At 43.3% G+C, this 21,889-nt stretch overlaps 1 protein-coding gene across 1 annotated transcript in view; it reads right to left on the reverse strand.

Annotated features, from left to right (window-relative positions):
- The window catches only part of ube2e2 (ubiquitin-conjugating enzyme E2E 2), a 33,325-nt gene extending 11,927 nt beyond the window's left edge, over positions 1 to 21,398 (reverse strand). Inside the window, exons 1-3 of the mRNA XM_047598563.1 lie at positions 21,061 to 21,398; positions 19,641 to 19,827; positions 18,122 to 18,172 (exon numbers count right to left, since the gene is read on the reverse strand). Of these exons, the coding sequence (XP_047454519.1) occupies positions 18,122 to 18,172; positions 19,641 to 19,819 (230 nt within the window). The 5' untranslated portion in view covers positions 19,820 to 19,827; positions 21,061 to 21,398. The remainder of the gene's footprint in view (positions 1 to 18,121; positions 18,173 to 19,640; positions 19,828 to 21,060) is intronic.
- Positions 21,399 to 21,889: the final 491 nt, after the last annotated feature.

Genomic DNA, 21,889 nt, shown 5'->3' on the forward strand with positions numbered 1-21,889 from the left:
TTCCTGATTAGTTGATGGGATGCATTTTTTCAAGGCGTGTCATGTTTTCTTCATTTATTTTTTTGCATTCGAGCACTTGAAGCCGTCTAGTGCGTTTTCATTTCTCCCGTGCACCAGACGTGCGCCGACATGACGGCAATATTCAGGAAAAAGTGTGGCGCACAACTATTTATAATACTTGGCCGATCAACTGGTTAAAAACTGGTTTATAGGAAGAACTTAGCACTTTCTAAGAAAGTTGAAATGGGAAATCAATGGCGCTGCTTCTTGCTGCTACGTCTTATTAAATTGGACGAAGCAGCAGCATTTGTCTGAACACTGGTCCTAGGAAACGCAGCCTTGAGCTAGATTTACATTCCTACGTCTCCGAGTTGTCAGGGAATCTTTCAGATATTGTTCAGGTTCAAGCTTTAGTTTTTCATCAGTGGAGGTGGAAAATCCATCTGGTAAATGACATAAGGAAGATTTCTGGACAATGATGTAGGGTGATCAAGTTATTGTTCATTCATTCATTTGTAGTTATTTTGAAGTAGTTTTTGTGTCTCTTTGTTGGCAGTTCACACACTCTTTGTCATAATTCTGAATCTGTATGTCGTCAATTTAAGGTTGTTTTGTGTCTCAATGACTCTTTATGACAAAATTCTTCCGTTGCAAAATCGACAATACCTTCTAGCTGATGATTAAATTAATCTGATTGTTGGCGATATTTACATTTAAAATGCTGCATATCTCATCAAGCAGTTTCTCAACCAGTAGTCAGCCAAACCACAAGGGGGCGATCTCACGGTTAAAGCTTCATAAAGCTGCCTAAATAACTGACAGAGACAGGTCGTAGCTTCTTTCAATATCGTTGCTACAGTCACGTAACACTCGTTTATAAGAGTCCACTTTCAGATTTGAATCATTCTTGGATTGATTTTCCATCCTCTTTTAAGAAAACTTGCCGCGGCCTCAAGGCAAAGAAATGACGGAAGCTGAAGCCATGGGAGCCCGACCAGGCCTGAAAACTGATCGGTTTAAGAAGAAGAGTCAGACAAAGCAAAGACATACGCAGCATGTGGAGATCAAATATTGAGGAAATACCACAAACTTCTGGAACCAATGACAACATTAGTTTAGTGAAAACATCTTTCATAACGACGCAAATCTGTCATTTTATTCACAGTGTTATCATTCCTCATGCTATCTGTAATAGCAGGCAGGAGGTCAAACGACACGTTGTACGAGCTCCAGTGGTTTATTTAAGCCGTTTTGTTATGTGCTTGTAATTATAGTATTAATCTGAGCGGCCGATGAGAGCTGCACGTCTTTTCAAACGTGTCCGCTCTCACATTACTTTATTTTTCACATTCGCTGCTGTTGAAAGGAACAGCTTATTTTCTTTGCTCAAGGCGATCTTTCCCTCCGTGAAACTCACTCTTACGTTTCTTTCGATGCACACACCTCAAGGTAACACTTCCATTACCGCTGCACACTCTCTCTAAAAGATTCCCTGACACCACAGGAAAAGACAAAGACGGTGCAGTCCGTTCCATTTCCAAGCTAAAACCCCCGGATAGAAGGAGATGCTCACTTCGTTTCGAAGGCCAATGAGTTTGTATCTAGACGATAACAACTCAAGAGACATGATGGAAAGATAAAAGATGAGCGGGCACGGCCGAGGGTCTTCACTTAGCAGCGGAGATTGCTGTAGGGGATCTGACAACCGCACAACGGCTGTGGATAAAGGGCTAAGTCAATAGCTGAATGTGCATGCCACCGCTGGCTGTTGCTTGGAGACCTCCTCCTCCTCCTCCTCCTCCTCCTCCTCCTCCTCCTCCCCGTCGACTCGGGCGTTCCTGCGGCGCTTTGTTGCAGCTGGTTGAAGGCCAGCTCATTCAGGATCGGCCGGTCGGTCTCTCGCTCGGCTATCGGTTTTTAGGAGAGGAGAGGAGAGGTGAGGCCGTGGCGAGACGCGCCGCAGAGCGCTGGCGTGACATCCCATTCACCAGGCTGTAATTAATGAGTGTCAGGAGTTAAAAGCCTCAGGATTCTGTGGTAATAGCTATGTAAAATATTATGCTCTCCAGCTGACACGTTCCAATTCAGACTAATTAGTTTGTAATCAAGGTACGGGCGTCCTGACCAAGTCTCCAGAAATGTTCTTCTCATCCAACCCCATACATTTTCTTTTTGTGGTGAATCAAATTTACTAATGATCTCCTAACTACCACCAAACATCCACACTGAATAATTCACATATTTCTGTCTGACTTATGTAAAGTTCTTCCACACAGCACACATGTTCAATCATGTGATTCTGATTCCTCATCTTCTTTGTCGATTTTTTTGCAGCTTTGACGCCGTCCAACCACTGCTTTGAACCTATAGGGACATGGTTTTGGTCCGGCTTGGCTCAAGCCCGATGCGATCATTTTTAAAACACCTCAATTGGCGTAGATGCCAATCAAGGCGTCAGAGTGTCAACTAGAGCTGCACAATTAATCAAATTTTTAATTGTGATCATGATTTACTCTGCTACGATTAAATGAACCTGATCGTTGGTGATATTTACATTTAAAACGTGGCCTCTGCTGCATCTAATCAACCAGTAGTCAGCCGACCACCAGGGGGCGAAGTCGTGGTTAAGGCTTCGTTAAGTCACCTAAATAACAGGCGAGCGCACTTTGCAGCGTTACTCAGCGTACTGACGAGCATGCACGTCCATTCTCTGGACTTGTTTTGGATTTAGAGCGAGTAACGTGAAAGAAGAACAAGTTATATGCAGCAGAGTTGTGTTTGACTCACAGGGTAACACAACTAATGTGTTCAATCATCTACAAAAAAATCCGACCAAAGCTAACGCTGCTTCACTAAATCCCCGTCCGTGTCCTCAGCCCTTTTTTTTTTAACGTATTTTTTATTATTAAGCATTTGTTCTACTTTAAAGTTTCATTTCGCACTGAAAACTGTTATTGTTTGTTTAAAAGTAATGCAATAAAAATACAGATGTTTTCCCTACTATGATGAATAATCATGATTACAATATTGATCCGAATAATAATCATTTTGGCCATAACCGTGCAGCTCTAACGTAAACTGTGTAACTTTTAGACCCACAGAGTTGGGATTCTGTCTCGTCACGTTCGGCCGGCGCTTCACAAAAAAATCCGGATCAATGTGAAGTCGGCGATAAGAACAAGAAACCCGCAATTATCCAACACCCAGGCCTGAAATAGAGACTGACGGTCAGACAAATGCACCTGTCACTTCTGTCTTTCTTCCTCTGCCTCCGTGGAAAAACAATCTTCTCTTCAAGCCAGACAGACCTGCCCTGCACAAAAAAACATGACCGCTGGACGAGCGCTGCTCATGGGGCTTTGTTGCAGGCTGAAATTACAATAACCTCTGTGTAAGGAGCACTACATCTGCAGTGCACTGTCAGCCAAACGCCTGGATTCACTGAGTATCTGGGTCATTTGTTTCAGGGGTCTGGGAGACATTAGTGCGCGGGTGTCCGTGAGAATCTTCCCACTGCCCTGTCCTCTGAGATTACGCTCATGTAGGAACCCACTTTGACAGCTGTGCAGCTTCCTCCACAACACAGCTCCAAAATAGAGTTTAACCACAGATCTGAGCTGCTCGTTTGTTCTTTCCACTGGCAGGAGGAGCTGGGATTGTTTTTGTAGTCGAGGGCCGTCCTCGATTAATACGTCAACTATTTTCTGGGTAGTCGATTCATCTTTTGGTTAACTTTTAAAATATAAAAGATATTTACGAATAACTATTATTCAATTATAACAATGACATATTTGAACACGATATCTATGCATGAAAAACCCAAATCACACTTGAAGTTATATCAAAAGATACTAATCTTAAACAACAGTTTGCGCAATTAGGAGAAGATGTTTTTGTTAAAACTCCAGCCGGCTAGGAGGACAGAACCAACAACCTTCATACTGATTAAAACCACTGCTAATGGTTGTTTACACCAACTTAGAGCATGCAGTTCATTTACATCTTCATTGGTTTAACAGGTCTGTTTGTGTAGAAACTATCTGCTTACGACATGTAAATGCACTGGAAAGTGCAGCAACTAGCTAGTAATTAGCATCTGCTCTCACAAAACAACTGATGAGGACACAACCACCAACCAACCACAGACTAAATTCGCTGTAACGGTCCAAACATTCAGCACATCAGCTACAGTTGGGAGTCGTTTCAGTTTTTCAGGATGACCAGACGTCCTCCTTTTCCCGGACACGTCCTCTTTTTTTTTAAGACCTAAAAATGCGTCCGGGTGGAATTTCAGACTTATTTCTGTTCTACTAGAGCCTCACACGTGTTTACTTTGAATTTGCGTTGTGTTTCTCTGTGTCGTTCACAAACTAGTCACGCCCTCCCCCCACTCAGTATCATTCACGTTGCATTCAGAGCGTTTGAGCTGAATCGATCTATGCTCATGATTCGACTTTCTGAATGTGGTCCTTGTCCCAGTTTACATGCAGCGGAGAAACGAATAACTGACAGGAACATGTCCTCCTCCTCCACACTAGGTGGCGATATGTGTCTTTTTAGTGGGTTAATACAGCCCCCTTTCCGTTGACCTATTACACCATAAAATAAACAATAGTCGTGCATGTGTCAGACCAGCATTTACACAAAAACCAGATGAATAATAGTTAGCGCTATCGGCTCTTCTACCGGCTCTGTTTACGTTCTTCTTCTTCTTCTTCTTCGACCGTCTTTCTTGGATGTTTTTGTTCCGACAGTGCAGCGGTTGTGGAGCGTGCCCCCACGAGTTGTCTAGTTAAAGTCTGATTAAGGTGTATACATGCTGGAGAAAATGAATTTCTAATCCCATTATCTGTACGTCTTAATTGGATAAAGAAAACTCCATTTTTAGTCCAAGTAACATGTTTACATGCACTTAAGTTGTCCAGTTAAAGTCGGATTATGGTAAGAATTCTGTAGAATTACTGTCATTGGTCGATAGCCTTTCTTTAAACATTTAATTGGTCACAAACTTCCTTGTTTACCACGGCAACCGCACCAATGCCGAAACATAAGTGTAGTTCACGGTTTCACATGTGATAGCTCAAATCTGATCACCCTACTCAGTTGCAGTAATTGTGAAACCACTTTGTCGTCTTCTATTTCGTCAATTTTGAGTTACTGGTCGAATCACTGCCCTCTGCAGGACAAGCAGTCTCTGCTTTGTAATAAATTTCCTTGGATTTGACGTTTTTGGGAAGGTTATTTTATTAAACATTGCTACCTGCTAAAATATTCCATGCAAATCGACTCCGTTACACAATCAACCAAAGTGCAGTCGCCATGATTCAGTCATAAACTGAGAGAAGGAGCGAGCACCTCTTAAGGACCTTGTTAGGTTTTCCACCTCAACAAAGACAAAGACAGACACTTTAAAGACTTCACTGAGAGTTTTAAGTAGCTGAAGAGTTAAGAGGAGAGGGGGACTGTTACAGGACATTCAGCAAGACGGAAAATCTTCGATTTCACAATCTTTGAGGCCATGACCGGCGTTTAAAAAGGCAACTTTACTTTAGGAGTTTTGGGACGATGATTCATCCAAGTAGCTGTTACAGTCCTAAGGGACCGGTGGGAAGTTTTGATTTAATAGGAAACTCTGTGGGTAAAACCCCGTCAGAAACTTGCTCGACTTGTTTCTGTAATAACCAGAAACTGGTGCCACTAATTGCTATTAACGGCTGGATTCTAACCTAAACCACTTCCCGTTTTAACGGTGCTCTAACGAAGTCACCGTCAGTGAGAGGCTCAGGTCTCGAGGGGTGAATGGTGTTGAAACTTCTTGGGGAAAGAAGATTTTCTTTTGTTTTCAAACAGAAAGCAGAAAAAAGCCAGATTCAGAGCTGCTTGTTTGTCTTTGGGATGTTTGGGACATAGGTATGTACGACCAGAACCTGTCACCTCCAAAGAGATGGACTTCACATCTGAACAAAGAAACAGAAAAATAGTTTCTTCCCGTTATAGGAAGAAGACACTTCACCACAGAGTTCCTTCATTTTCCACCTTTCATTCTCGGTTCCTAAAAACCATCGAGGCCGATCCAAGCGATCACAGAGAGCAGCGATAATTTCCATATATATTGAGTGACCTTTTCCTCCCATGAAGTAGTTAGACCACAGTGTCCTTTGCCCATTTAATCATCCACGCTGCCTTACTTCGTAGAAACATAATCTGCAGATTGGAGCCAATGCCAAAAGATAACCTTTATGTTTTGTGCGAGAGTCTTTACGTAAGAATCGCTCTCGTCATTTTTCTTTTTTTTTTTTTTTTGTCTCCCAGAGTCGGTTCCCACGGGCGTCAGGGATCCGGTTAAGTCGCTCAAAGAAGACACGAATTTATGATTTCGTTCCAAACATATTTACCACCAGTAACTAGCAAACTGATTTCATGTCGGTGCAAGCAAAAATGTCAGACCAGAATAAACATCAAAGGCGACACTGCGAGCGAGCGCTATTAAAGAATGCAAGAGTCAAAACCACACAGCTGCAGGGAAACAGCAGGAACAAACCGTCTTCTGTGCTTTCTAAGTGACTGCGGGGTGCAAATGGACTCTTACAGAAACTGTTATTTAGACAAACAATGCACGAATCCTTCACTGTCGGAGAAATTGGGTAAAGTCTTCACAGGCCGTCTGACTGTCGACCGCGTCTGCAGGAGTCTATTAAGAAAACACACGATGTCCGTTACGGAGCTTCACCACATTATTCTGCTCGCGTTGGGTAATCTGTGAAAATTATGACATTATGAGGCAACCGCAGAGTAAAAATACTAAAATAGCTCCTTCTACCTCTTTTCACAGAAATCTTTCAAGAAGCTTTCACACCCTTTCTACTAATTCACTTCCTCATGTTGCAGCTCATTTTGCAAACTCAAGTTTTTGTTTTTTGTTTTTTTACATTTAGCTCTTCAATAACCACTGTTACCGACATACGACTGTATGTATGTTTATGTGTGTACTGAGCCAGTTCAACTTCATTTTGGATTTGGTTTTTCACCACATTAAACTTCAATAAGTCATTTTGCTTTAATAAATCGACATGTTTTCTGAACTGCACCAGTTTCTCCACAACACGATTCACAGTTTGAATGGTTTTCTTCGTACAACCAGACTCCACTGCGTTGTATTGACACGTGTTCCTATTATTTTGGACTAGGCTACATAACAACACCTTCAAGTTGAATCACCACCTTTCAACATCAACTGGTTATTAGAGCAGGTACAAAGAGCGCGACTGTAATTTTAGAATGGATTTACTTTCACCGCTGTACCTAATGTTTTGGCGACTGGGCGTAGATTGACAGCGTAGGGAAGCGTTGGAAGGAAAGGCACGAATGGTTTCTACAGTTTTAGTAAAAAAAAACTACGCCCCAGGAAAGAAGACGTAATCACCACGACTCTGAGCTCAAACCCAGATGAGATTAGTGGAATATTACTTTCACTTACTGTAACGCACGAGGTCACAAAAACATGCAATCACAATCAGACACGAAGCCGGAGTGTTTCTGCTTTTACAGCGAAGCAGGTGAACGACTCTCTGAGGCCGGAGCTGCAGCGAAGGGGCTGATGAATAAAACAGGAGCGTAAACGAGTAATTGAACGTGAATCAGTGTTTGGGCGCTAGCTAGCGTTCGCCGCTAAGCTACAAATAAAGCCATTATCTGCATTATTGGTCATTCACCCTCATTCAGTTAAGATCTTCTGTATCAGAGGAGCTGCTGTGGTTATCAGAACAGGAAATATAACGAAGCAATCTCCTTAACACCCCCCCTGCACCCCCACCCCACCCCACAGCCGACCGTGAAAAAGCTCCAAGACCAATTACTGAGCAGCTCGACAGCCGAGGTGACACCTCCTTCCTCTGTTCCCTCGTCTTTATTGTCTCAAATGACACGGTTTGTTTTTTTTAATCAAGCCTTTTATTGTTAATCTGTACGATGAATACTGCAATTACTGACCGGAAGGTTCATCCGGCCGCAGCGGCAGCAGCGGTGGCTGAGGGTGAGTGGATAGACGGATGCATCGCAAAGAAGTCAAAGGAAATAATAAAAATTTTATCCCTACAGACGGACCAACCTCGCACGCTGGGCTCAATCGATCTAAAGAGCCGAGTATTGAGCTGAGGAAGTGGCTCAGGAAGTTTAAAGTCATGCAAACAAAGCTGTAAATAATCATTTCTAATCCTGCAGGATGCTTTTTTAGGTACAACACAGTTGTATTTTTTTTGGTGGTGTAAGCACTTCTTTCTTTCTTTCCGTCTTTCTTCCCTCCCTCCATCTGTGCCGCTGCTCGGCGCTGCCAGCGTCTGACGCAGTGCAAATGTTTGCCTCTGGCAAGAAATTAATAATGCAGACGCGTATACAATTACCATAACACACCCGGTTTGCATAAAGGAAAACAGCACAACATCATGAGTCATAAAAAAAAAATCACTTAGCCAACAAAGAAACGCTGTGCAGAGCGAAGGATGATGCAACGAGGAATATGAAATAATCACTTCAAACCAAAAACTGGTCAAATACGCAGTTTATCCTCCGTCCTCGACTTCCTAAACCACCTCGATAATTATCATATGAGCCAACACGTGCAAATTATAACTGATGAAGGGAAGCAGCTTTAGAAACTCCAAGTGAAAAAAACACGTTGGGTAATTATATGGATTGTGCCGACGTGCAAACTGGTTCAAAGGCAGAGAAAACTGTAAAAAAATAAATAAATATGAGGAGAAACTGCAGCCTTTTGTGATTTTTTTTTAATTTTACGGCCTCTTCCTCCAAACTCAGACGCAATTACAGTCCAGTCTCCTCAGCCTCAAAGCACTCTGGGAAGCCGTTTGGCTTTGTTGTGGAGGGAATGGACTTATTACCGGAAAGGTCAGCGATCACAGCAGCGATACTCGGCCGGTTCGTTCCTCTCCAGGTCTGCAGGTACGGACTCTTTACAGCGAACCAGCAGAGAGAAAAAGGGGACAGTGCTTTAGGACGTTACTCACCGGTTATTATTCACTTCGCCGCTCGCAACAGAATGTTAAGAGTGTTAACATTTCACCCCCCCAGAACCGCAAATATGTCGTTAAGGCTCTTTCCTCGGCAGCAGCTGTGATTTGTGTGACTTTCGGAGGGAAATCCATCAGGTCTCCAGATTCTCAGTCACGAGGATGTGGGAGCGGTCGTGTTCGCTCGTGTTTTTTTGTTCGCGTGCCAGAAGATTCGTCTGTTTGCTCGGATTCTCGACGACCTCAAAGCGGCGGCCGCTGTGACGCGACGGCGAAACACTCGACCCACGTGACGTCGGCGCGAACCCATTAATAACAGCTCGGACAAATGTTTGCCAGAAAACCACCTTCGCCAACGAGGACGCGGGGCGTTCAATGACCCGCATGAATCAGGGCCGGGACGCGTTCGCTGTCAAACAAGCAGCGCAGTGGAAAACATTAAGGATAAATTAAGCTCCTGCGTTACCTTCGGTCTACGGGAGAACATTTATTTCTTTGTTTTTTTTGTACATAGGTGCAGAAGGAGAGTAGCAGATGTGCGACACGTCCAAACCTCCTGCTCCTGAATTTATTCATCTCTCTCTCTCTCTCGGACTCTTTATTTCCAGATTGGTTCCTGATCTCTGATCTACGTATGTGTGAGGAGATGGATTTATTACCAAACATGCCTTTATTGCCGTGTAAAGCAGAAGCTTTGATTGCAACTCAATCACGACTGAATATTTAATGTCACGTAACTATGACCGTCATTAATTTCAGTTAATGAAAAATACAAAAAAAAAAAAAAAAAACGAGCTTGAACTGGTTTCATTCGTCTTTTTTTTGGTTTGAGTATATTTTCCGAGTTTCCAGCTAAAATATTTCATAGACTTCACAATAACTCAAGCATCTGGACAGAGATAATCTTCTTTGATCACAACAATCACGTAAAAATCTGCTTGGAATAAAGCAGCACGTGCACGAATGGAAAAGTCTGAGTCTGGTCATTGGAAGTGGAGGTTTTCTTCTAAAAGAAACCCAATAAGATGGATAGTTAAAAAAAAAAAAAAGATTATTATGGAGGAGAATCTCAGCAGAGAAACATCCACATCACACTATAGCACCTTAAGATTACGCAGATCCCACTCAAACACTAAGATAATAACAGCAGATTATAGTAAATATACTAGTTTTAATCATCAGGTCTGAACTTCTTCATTTATAGGTTTCACATACGGACTGTAGCTGTGTATCAGTACTGGTGATAATCGTAGTATTAGAAGAAAAAGGAAGGAAATTTCTATATCGTAAATGATCCTGTGTCACTTGAACGCAGCGTTTTCTTCTGTTCTACTGTTAAAAAGAGAGAAAACGGCATAAATAAAGTTAAAGATGCTTTTCCTGGATTTTTATTTCCATTTTTCTTGATATCAAACCTGATAATTGTTGAGTGTTTGACTTTGAGCTTTATTTATTTTGAATATATTCAAAAAAAAGGATAAATTAAAAAAAATAGAAGAAACAAAAGGAGAGTGAGGAAGTGAAACTAGTCCCTCCTTTTTTAACTTAAATACTTCCATATTTTACAAAAGGAAAAGAGTTTCTACTCCACATTAACAAAAAGTAATAAAAAAAAGAAATAGAAATTTCTCATTATGAATAAAAGTTTAATGGTGAAAGTTGTGGTTAATATTTAGTGACTAATGTACGGAGGCCGTGAGCAGCCGTGCATTCATGCATGTTATTTCCTCCAGTGATAACGAGTTAATTTCCTCAGTTTTCTCGAGTTAATTATCTCGTTAGCTCTGGAAAATAAAGCTTTGTTTTCCCGATATGTCCAGAAACGTAATCATTATCAGTGGTAAAGCAGCTCACCTGACAGTAGGTCATTATTTTACTACATCACAGCGTCAGGAGCATCCATCAGTCAGTACGATGGAACTCTATGGAATTAAATATAGTGAGATCATGTGATAATGACATAAATAACTCGTTATCTCGAGAAAACGGAGGAAATTAACTCGTTATCACGGGGAAAATAAAATGGATATGTGAATGCATATGCGTATTAATGTACTTATCAGATAATAATGCTTCTGTCCGTCCACTTTTTCACCGAATAATAAACGTATCTGTGAGTGAATGTGAATGAGAAGCCTCGTGTTTCCGGCTCAGTCGGGAGCAGATGGAATTCTTTTCTAATCGAGCGGCTCAGAACTCGATGGTTATTTACAGGGAAAACGCTTCGTTTCGATCTCAACAGATTCCTACTCGCAGTGAGGCCGGTCGATATCAGCGACAGATTGAGTCATTTTATTATTTCTTTTTTATTATTTCCATGCGGGGGAGAAACATTTCTGTGGTACGACCGACAGCGTTTCTGGAATCGACACCCTCGATGATTCACCGTGAAACAATACGGCGACACCCGGGAGGTATTCCTGGAGCTCAACCCCCCCCCCTTCCACCCCCCTCCCTCGTCCTTCCGCCCCTCCTTCATGAATATTAATGAGCCCCTCCTGCTGTGCTTAATGGTAACGCCGTGAAAAATGATGCTGGCTGTGTCACTCACGTCTAATCCCCCCGGGGGCCACGGCACAAAGCTAATATGCAGCCAACACAGACATGAAGATGATCCCATCAGCCAGGATGGAACCGGGGGTCAGAGCCTACGATAAAGACGTCCCAGCCTCGTTCCTCGGTGGTGGCAGTGATGATGATGATGATGATGGAGACGCACGTCCATGTTTGAGGCTGTGAAGACAGTCTTCACCAGCTCTGGTTTGGGGAACGTGGGGGAATTAAATCGCACGCATGTTTAAAGCAAATAACAATATCTTAACTCTATATCATGTTAGTTTATTAGGCTCAAAAATAAAATTCTAGCCTTTGGAAGGATTCAGAACCAGCCCAGAAACCAGCCCGGAGGCGTTTAGAATTCATTACACTCTGATAAGATCTGCCGGGCCAATCAAATCACTGGTGGCCTTTTATTTACCGTCGCCGTGGAGTTGATTTTGTTCTTCTGTTGGGAGACGCGAGCTGTCGTCCAGCGAAACGATTTCAAAGGACAAACCCGTTTAATGGTTGAAGACGCTGTTTTTCTTCCTCGGGAAATAACTTGAAACGCCACGTGATGAAACCCAAACAGTTACGCCAGGTTAAAGCAGAACAATACATGTTTTTGAATTTAAAATAAGCTCCTGATTTAAAGGGAAACGGCCTGAATGAAAAGGCTGAATCTTAGAGGGAGGTGTGTTTTTGTTCATGTGGAGTGAACAGTGAGTTTGAAAAGAAAAGATCTTGCATATTTTTCTTTACCGCGCTCATAATACCAGGAGGAACTAATAAAGTTAACATAGTGTTTCTTAGTTAGTACGTCCTGTACTTTGGGAAATTCAGGAAGAACAGCAACAACGCTATGGAAAGCAAGCAGAGTCTGAAGTGAAGCTGCAGTAAATAACTCCTCCCTCAGAGAGTTCAGCTTCAAAGTCAACGATAAAGTTTTCTGCATTTTCTGCTGACGTGAACTGAGACATTCACTGTGTTTACATGCGCAGCTTAACGGAGCTATGCTCATAAATTCGACTTTCTGAATTCTGCCCACGTCCCAGTTTATACTCAGAAGTTGGACACAGTCGGAGTCATTAAATCAGTCGTACAGACAGAATTTTTATACAGACATACACTGAAATGCTGTTACGGTGTAATTTAGGTTTTTCATGTGTTATATATGGGAACTACAAGCCAATGTCATGCTAACAACGGCTAAAAACAATAACCTGGTAAAACCGAAACTGTACGAAACGCCATCTTCGCAAACATTTCTTGTAGATTTCATCCCTGTAAATGATTCTGTTCAGCCCACATGTCTAGTTTAACTCCGATTAAGGCGTATGATGCACGGTGGTGAATGCTTGTCCAGTTAAAGTCGGATTAAGGCAATAATGTCTGTCTGATAAGTGTATTGTCTACAGGTCCATTTAAAGTGGATACAAATAATCAGCCATTTTAATTACAACCAGTTTTCCGCCACCTACTAGGCTGAGCTTCAGTCTGACATGTTGTAATGTTTGGGGTTTTAAACGCTTTTATTTATTTATTTGTTCAATAAAGAGTCGGCTGGAAACAGTAAAAAGTCTGAGCCTGTGTTTCATTATTAACATTGATTTAATCTACTTAAATAAAAGCTAAATCAGCTAATCAATGTTTTACACACAGAACAACAGTGGCAACAGTAGTTACACAGGAGGGGTTCAAATAACAATCACATCTAATAAAGACCTACAGTTAAATCCTCTAAGTCTGTGGCGTTCAAATCACCGCGGGAGCTTTTCTGCGATTACGTTTCATAAATGACTTCTCTTACTGAATCAAATCTCTCTCGGTCTTATCTACTTCCACTTCGGCAGCAGCTTTGTTATGTTTCCCAGAATGATTAGTAGTAAAATGACAGAGAAAGGGGCCGAACTTGTTACTCAAACTGCTGCAGCTGCATTTAATCTTTTCCGAGTTGCCTCAGGAGCAGAAATCGGCGTCTCCACCTCTTCATGCGATGGATTATTCAGCTGAACGTCACTGAACAATAGCAGCTGCTGTGTTGTTGTTTTTTTTTCTCTTCTTCTTCTTCTTCTTTTCTTTGAATCTGGAGGGGCCGACCATAAAAACCTGACATTTACTATTACGCTCCGGGCAGCTGAACATTGTTCTGCTTCCCCTCCGCTGAGGCAGTAATGGAGGTTTGTCCGTCTGTGAGCGGACGCAGACCTGTAGGCTACGAGTTACTTTAACAACGTGAAAGCGTCTGGATTTCTGCAGCGAGTTTCCGCGAGTCCAACATCACAAAGGAACGTAGTGACACATGCAGCAGAAAAAGAGATGAACTCTTTTTGAGCCGTGGAGCTGATGGAAATGTAAAAGACGTTTTTACACCCATCGGGAGTAGAGATACTGATCTTTTGGGCCGAATGCAAATTTTTCTGAGCCGATATTTGCTGCTGATACCATTTACATGATAAAAATGACACAACGATAATAAAAGATTCAATTTAACCAAAAACATGAACATTTAGTGAACTCAAAGAATCAGAATAACCAGGTAAGAAGCTCATACATCGGTCCGATCTCTAAGTGGGAGCTGATATTTTCCTCCTTATCAGTGGGGCATTCGTGTCCATGTGAACACATCGAGTGTGAACAGAGGAGGAGGAAGATGTGGGAGAGATGGGATGTGATTCAGCCGATGAACCAGAACGATTCCACATTGTTCCCGTGGGCTCGGACAGGCATTTTATTTTAATGCTCGGACTCGTGATGACGGTCCGATACAATCTAAAACAATCCACGAACACCTACAACCGCCTTCATAATAAAAGTCATCGGTTCCTCAGATCATTTAACACCGAAGCTTTAAGATTTAACTCATTCAGGAGTTAAATTTTACACATAAAATGATCTAACAATTGTTTGTTGCAGCTCTAATATTAGAGAAAATGAACCACCTGATTGGTGACGACATCGTCGCCGTGTTTTCCCTTCAGCGTCCAGATCACTGCAGCATTTACGCATCTCGCAGTAACACAATTCATCTCCGCTCCACGTGCTTCAGTAGGTGTAAAAAGCAAAGCAGCCCAGATATACTCGACAGCGAGAATAATTGCCGTGTCAAACCCTCTCAGGTTTTTCCACGTGCTGCCGTTGGTTTTGATGCACGACGACTGTGGAGGTGACAGGCCGACTGTCACGGAGCCGAGCGCCAGACGGAGCTCGGAGACAAATTTAAATACTCGCTCGACGTTTGCGCTGCGCGAGTGTGACATTTCCTTTCACAATGCAAAGAAATTCTTCAGCTTTAATATCCAGACTCGCGGAAAGCGGAGAAACGCCGCGTGATTTATGGAGGCAGACAGGTGATTGAAACAACGGCCTCTGATATTAAATGCAGCCGAGAGGCATCGCGCTAAACTTAAACGAACGCCGTTTTATTACGCTGCTCCTCACACAGATGTTTCGCTAAATTAGATCTTCAACACTCCTAAGGTGTTAAATTGTAAATTCGGACTCTTAACACACTCACACACACACACACACACACTCATATCTACGCTGCAGTAATCTCCATTTTGCAGAGATAAATGCTGCATCAGATCTTTTCTGTTGCCCTGAAAGCCGAGAGACTCATCCAGGCTTTAAGTACGTTTGAGATCATTTTAGTTTGAAGGCCTTTGACCTCATTCCTCTCGTTGTGCGTCCTGTCCACACTGACTGACTGAACCAAAGTCCTCTAGGAGCTGAGCTTTGCAGAGTTCATTCATTCACAGAACAAATTAACAGATGTAAACACTGAACACTGAAACACAACTTTGTGCACGTCTTTGAAATAACGAACGTCAGATTAGATAAGTATATAAATAATAACCTAGCAGGTGAGTTTTCAGTGTCATGGCTCCTTACGTTCCCCTATTTGTATCAAGTTGTGAGATCAGATCTCGAGATGCTTCTTGAATCGGTATCGGATCTTTAAAATGAATAGATCTATCTGAGGCAGCAGCTGTTTGCAGAACTGATCGAATCGACTGTGGTTAAAGCTGGATCCTCGTGGTCTGATCTCTCAGGTAACACCTGTTAACCCTTTAAGACCTAAACGTCCACCCACGGATAGAAGAAAAAAAAAAGCTTGCAGCGTTTGAATTACGGGAACTCACCAATGGGCAAAGTGTAGCTGAACACAAAACAAAAACAGCTGCCGTTACGGTAATGATGACACACCACTGCTGTTGGCCACAGGTGACGTAAAACCAGAGAGATCCAGGGAGAAAGAGTTTGTTTTGTCGGAATTTATTGGTAAAAACGAAGTTAATTACACCCTTGACGTTCCCAGTGTTCAGCCACACTTACACAGCGACACGTCAGCATCTGTTCCAAGGAATCAGACGGTCTCATGATTATTGGGAACAACTCTTCCATTTGTAATGAAGCTCACTACACCAATTCTCAGATTTACCCCGATATAACTGACTCATGTAATAAGGTGCAGAAAGTCTCCAGATGACCGTTCCCACATGATTCGGTTCTGTCCAAAGACTCTGACACATCCTGGTCTAAGATCTTTCTCTGGCTCTGCAGCCTCTAACCTTTAAAATCACAAAGACCAGAAACACCTCAACCTCCATCTCATAGAGGATGAATGAAAAGGGTGTTACTGTCCGTTAGACTTAAAAAAACGTAGGTTTTCCCTCGATGGTTCCTTAAAGACATTTGAAAAAACCTGAAGACCTCTCCTACATTATTTCGAATGCTTGAAATATGTGCAATTATGTTGCCATATTTTTTAGTTGTTTCCAAAAGAAATAGCTTTAACGTGTAATAATCCGAGGTGTGAACGTGGCCCGTTCTGCAGAGAGAACTGCTGCATCAGTGATGGCTTCCTCCGCCCTGAAGGTGAGGGGAGTGTAGGTGATGCAAAGGAGACTGCAGATTTTAACGGCGCGAAATGATGAAGAAGGCAAATTCCCCGCGACCGGGACAAAGAGTCTTTAAAGGGCTCCTCAGCGAAGGGAGACAAATGAGGCGACATTCATCAACCGGCCCCCCAGCGCCGCATTGGTTGAAGGCGCCAAAGTGGATCTGTTAAACACAACTGTGTGTCCGCTTCCAGGAGGAGGTTCCATCGGTCTGCGACTCCATTTGTAACGCGGGGGGGGATGAAATGAATAACCTTTCAGGGCCGACCTGGCCAGGAGCGGGAGGAGCGGGCGGCATACAAATGACGCCGAGCACTGCGGCGTCGCGCTCCTTTCGTTCACGCCAGGATGTAAACGCGGCCCTGACATTAAAAAATAAATATATATAAACCTGGTTTCTGATGCATCTGACCTCGGGGTCTGTTTGAGAGCATCACATGAAATAATAAACGTTATTAGATCACTTCAGGGTGTGGAAAAGGAACACACACACGCGCACAAAGCAAAAAAAAAAAAAAAAGGATTATCTTCAAGAAGCTTAATTGTTTCCGTGGCAACTAGCCCCCCCCCGCTAAGACGACGACTGTGAAATTTCCGCTGGCAATTATTTTGCTTTCAAATGACTTAGTTGTGTCCTCAAGCTAAAAAATCCTTCATGTGAGCCAACCTAGTTTTTCTCCGGGGGAGGTGTGGTGGTGGTGGTGGTGGTGGGGGTGGGGGTTTCTGGGGGGGGGTTCAAACAGATTAGTCCTCGAGGAAAAACAACATCTCTTTTAGCCACCGGAACAATAACAAAACTGGGGTGTGAGCTGAAATGAAAAGGTTAGCTCGATGTTTATCATTAACGACGGCGGGGTTCTGATGAGACCCAGCAGGGGCGATTAATTCATGCAATAAACAAGGCCGTCGTCTGAGCGAGGGGGGGGGGCGGGGTTCAAATCGCCAGATGCGTTCGCACAAAGCTGTTCGCCTTAATCATCTTTAAACAGGTGTCTGCGAACAAAATAATCCAGAGCGATACACAAATAAACAACATCTCCCACAAGTGTCCTCGGCAAAGAGCCGGCTTCCATTTTCCGTCTTAATCTGCAGCAGATACAGCTCTCGGTGCTGATTCAGAGTCATTACGGCGCCGTAATAAACAGCCGTAATCAATGTCAGTGTCACTTTGTGTTAATAAAAGCTGCAGCCCCCAGAGGTAAAAAAGCCCTTTTGTCATGTGGTCGGCCGCCGCCGCCGCCGCTCGCTCGCGACCATATCTCTTCCTCAAAGGGCTGCGAGCAGCCGCACACAATAACCATTGTCTGTGGTAAATCCCCAGCACAGCGAAAGCAGGAGAGGAGGAAGAGGAGGGAGGTGGGGGGCACATGAGAATCATCGAAACAGGTTTCAACCGTCGCTCATTTTCCACCATTACGGTGCAGAACCACAACACTGTCGCCTATAAATAAATAGCTAAATAAAGGCTGAACCGAGGGGCTGCTCCGTGCACGATGCTGCAACAACGTTTTACCTGAGATTAACACCTCACACCTCAAACAAAAATAACCACAACACAACACCAGCATCACAAGAAGACGCTTCACTTCTGCACGGCTGCGTCTCCACCGAGCATCCGTACGTACGCGTCTGGATGTAAAAACGGCTCCTTACCTGCAGTTTGGAGGCGGGTCTAGTGTGATTTCTGCCAGTTCTTTCTGAATCCTGCAAAAAAAAAAGAAAAATAACAAAGGTTTAATAGCTACAGCTGACAGAATCTATCGTGCAGCGTGTTTAAGGTAAAACGTTTGTAGCTGGAGTAACTTCTTCAGAGATGTTCCATCATAACGTCGTCATCGGTTCCTCAGGTTTGCAGCACGTTTCCCCTCCGGTTCCGCCTCTTGCATATGGCTTTGCTTTTTTTGTGCAGCTCTTCTCTGTCGTCACACTTTTTTTAAATCCAATCAGATTTCCGGTCGGCCGCTGTGACGGCTGTCGTGTTTTAGATTTCTCACACGTGGACTGAATTTGCAGAGGTTTTCCAACGGGAGGACGCAGGATACACGCTTCGGATTTGACCGATTCATAACGTCGGGACTCGTTCGGATCAATTTGAACGTGAAAATTGATTTTCTGTGAACCGAGCCTGAATAATAACCATTAAATATGATGAGTCAGTTAAAGGCTGGAGTTTTTTAGACTCGTCTTTTATATCTGGATTTCATTTAATCCCCTTTTACTCTTTTTATTTTACTTGCTTACTGGCTTTTGCTTGTTCGTTTATCTAATTATTTTAACTCTATGTGCATTTTAACATGATTAAATCTTGAATTTGTTATCTTGAATTCTTAAACTTTTACATTTCCCTACTTCCTTTATATATTTTATCATTATTGTATCCTTTCATACTGTCTTTTACATCTTAGACGTCATGATACGATACATTATTGCTATATTATGATATTGTGATACATAGTATTCTACAGGTGCTGCTTAACATACACGTATTATATCAGATGACAGTGATAATTCGCTGGACAAACTGAGTCAAAAACAATGTTGTAACATGTCCAATTATTGCGCTTGTACAGAAACAGTAGTGGCGGAAGTTGTTCAAGACTTTTTCCTTTTATTCTCAGTGCCCTGCCATGTTACTGGACCTTCTAACATCCTGTGCACATGCATGTGTGAGTGTTTTTTATCTTTGCGATGCATTTTGTACGCTAAGTGCTTTATAAATAAAGTTTGATTAGAGAATATAAGACCTGCCCTTCGTGGAGAGAGACTCCGCTTTTAACGCAGAGAGACGCAAAAGCTAGATTCTCACGACGTCAGATATAAAAAGACTCGGCGGCCTCAGCCAACTTTTCGCTCAGCCGGTTGCATAATTCTCTCGTCGCCTGTCTCTTATTTATTTTTTTGGGTGAGAAAGTGCTGAGACTGGCAGAGACGCAGTGACAGCACTGACACGCGGAGCAGCAAAGAACCAGTTACCTTCCCTTTTTTTTGTTTTTTCCCAGCGCATGAATAACGTGGATGTTTGAAACGACAACGCCTGTGGGACGACAGTCTTTTTATATAACTTCACACCCTCGGGCAGAAGAAGGAGAGGCATTCGCTTTTAAAAAAAAAACTCCCTCTACAAAGCCAGATTGGGCTCTGCCCCCCCTCCCTTCCTCCTCCTCCTTCTCACCTCTTGGCACTAGTTGAAAGTTTAGCAGCGGTTTTACTCGAGATCTTGGTCTCCTTCTTTTTGGGCTGTGCTTGCTCTCGCTCCTGCTCAGGCGGCACCGACGACTCCCTCTGTTCGATGTCCGAGCTGCCCCCACTCGTGCTGGGGCTGTCGTCCGGTCTCTGCACCTCGCTGGACATCGTGGGCCCTGGAAACCGGGTAAAAAATACACGAATAAATAAATAAGTAAATAAATAAAAAGCGAGTGGAGATGATGAGCGAGCGTGCACGAAACCTAACGGCTGCACCAGGTGAGGGTTAAAAGCGGGGACATGCCTGCAAATTACACACACGCATAGTAGCTCAGAATATAATGAGGCTTTAACCTAATGACCTATTAGGGGTTTAAACATGGCCACCAGTCATTGTGTCGATGCTGAACCAGTGGCCTAGATCTCTACAGCTGAATAAACTGCCATATTTACTATATTTACACGTGCACATCCTCCTTGTCCTATATTTTATACGTCACTATATAACATATTTAATACTTTAAATATACTTTTAATGCATTTCTACCTCACTTAACTTCTTATTTTCACCTTTTTACCGACTGATTCCCTCATCCGTGCCTAAATAATGCTACTGGAAACCAAAATAAAAGTATTTATCTGTTCTTTAAACAAACACGGGACAATTTAGAATCAACAAACTAAAAGAAATTGCTGTTTTTTAATGTAAATCCTACATGACACATCAGAGGATTAATGTGTAATGGTTTAAATAATTATAATCCAATAAAAAATATATATATAATAAACGTTTTGGATGGTTGAAGGGGAGGTAAGTTAATAATGAGGGTCCTCTCTCCTGTGAACGGGTCGACGCATGGACGCTCCCAGAAAAGAGAGCAACAAAAGGCGGGTTAGGGTTCATTATCGTGGGGGGGTGGGGGGGTCAGCTAATTGATTGGCCGGTGCAGGTAGGTCAAGGTTCCGCGGACAATAGGGGGGTGAACGGATGCGCTGGAAACCAAGTCGTCCTACATAAACATTAGGTCGGGGGGAGGAGGAGGAGGAGGTGGAGGAGGAAAGTAGGGTGCGTAACCGCTGAGGGGTATTTATTAAGACAAAAAAAAAAAAAAAGAAGCTGCACAGGCCTCGGTTGTTTTAAAGTCAACGCGGAGGAGAAGAAGAAGAAGAGGAGGAAGAAGGAGGAGGAGGAACTGTGCGGATCCGCGGACTGGAGTGGTGACCCTTCCTCGGCACAAAGAGAGGCTCGCCCCCCCTTCCTCCTCCTCCTCCTCCCCTCCACCTCCACCTCCAAACGCACACATCCACCACCTCCCTCCCCTCCCTTCCCTCCCTCCTCTTCCCTCATTCTCCTTCTTCCTCTTCCTCACCAGAAAACAAACGACACTCTTCACGGGACATGTACTTACTTTTTCTTTTTGTCCGCGTTGTCTCTCGCAGGGCCGGCTGAGACGCGTGTGTGCGTGTGTGCGTCGACCTTTTACCTCCTCGGCGGCGGCGGCGGCGGCGGCGATGCTGCTGCTGCTGCGCGTTTTTTTTTTTTTTTTTTTTTTCCGCGTCGTAATCCAAAGGTACCGAGAGGAAAAAGGAGAGAGGGAGAAGAGAGTGTTTGGGGTTGTGGTGTCGGTAGTGGTGTCGGTGTTGGTGGTGGTGGTGGTGGTGGGGGGGAGAGGAGGAAAAAAAAGAAGTAATATCCAACCCCCCACACACACGCACTCGCTCCCGTGTCCTTGCTATTTAAATGGAGGTAGAAGCAGCAGCAGCAGCAGAAGCGGCGGCGGCGGAGACGCGTTCACGCACAAACAGCCCCGGACCGCCTCCATGCGCGCTCCCGGCATGCTCGCACACGCGGCAGGCAGGCCTCATTGGCGAGGGCCAAGGCAATAAATAAAACATGGATTAGTTAGTGGGGCTACAAGCAAACTGACAATGTCCGTACATATATATAAGATACAGACAGACATAGATAGATAGATAGATAGATAGATAGATAGATAGATAGATAGAGAGTAGGGATGCAACGATATATTGGCTGAACATCGGTATCAACAGTGCAGGAATAAAAAAATGAAAAAAAATCTTCTCATCGTCCTATATCAGACTAAAACCAGTGGAATTATTTTGTTGAGCGATGTAACACTGAAGATTTCACCGAGAATTAGCTTAGGAATTTCTAAAGTTATTTAAAAAAAAAAAAAAAGAAAGAACTTTGTGTGAATTAAAGGTTATATTAAATGT

Source organism: Mugil cephalus, chromosome 11 (genome assembly GCF_022458985.1).
Source record: "Mugil cephalus isolate CIBA_MC_2020 chromosome 11, CIBA_Mcephalus_1.1, whole genome shotgun sequence".
NCBI classification, from domain to species: Eukaryota; Metazoa; Chordata; class Actinopteri; order Mugiliformes; family Mugilidae; genus Mugil; species Mugil cephalus.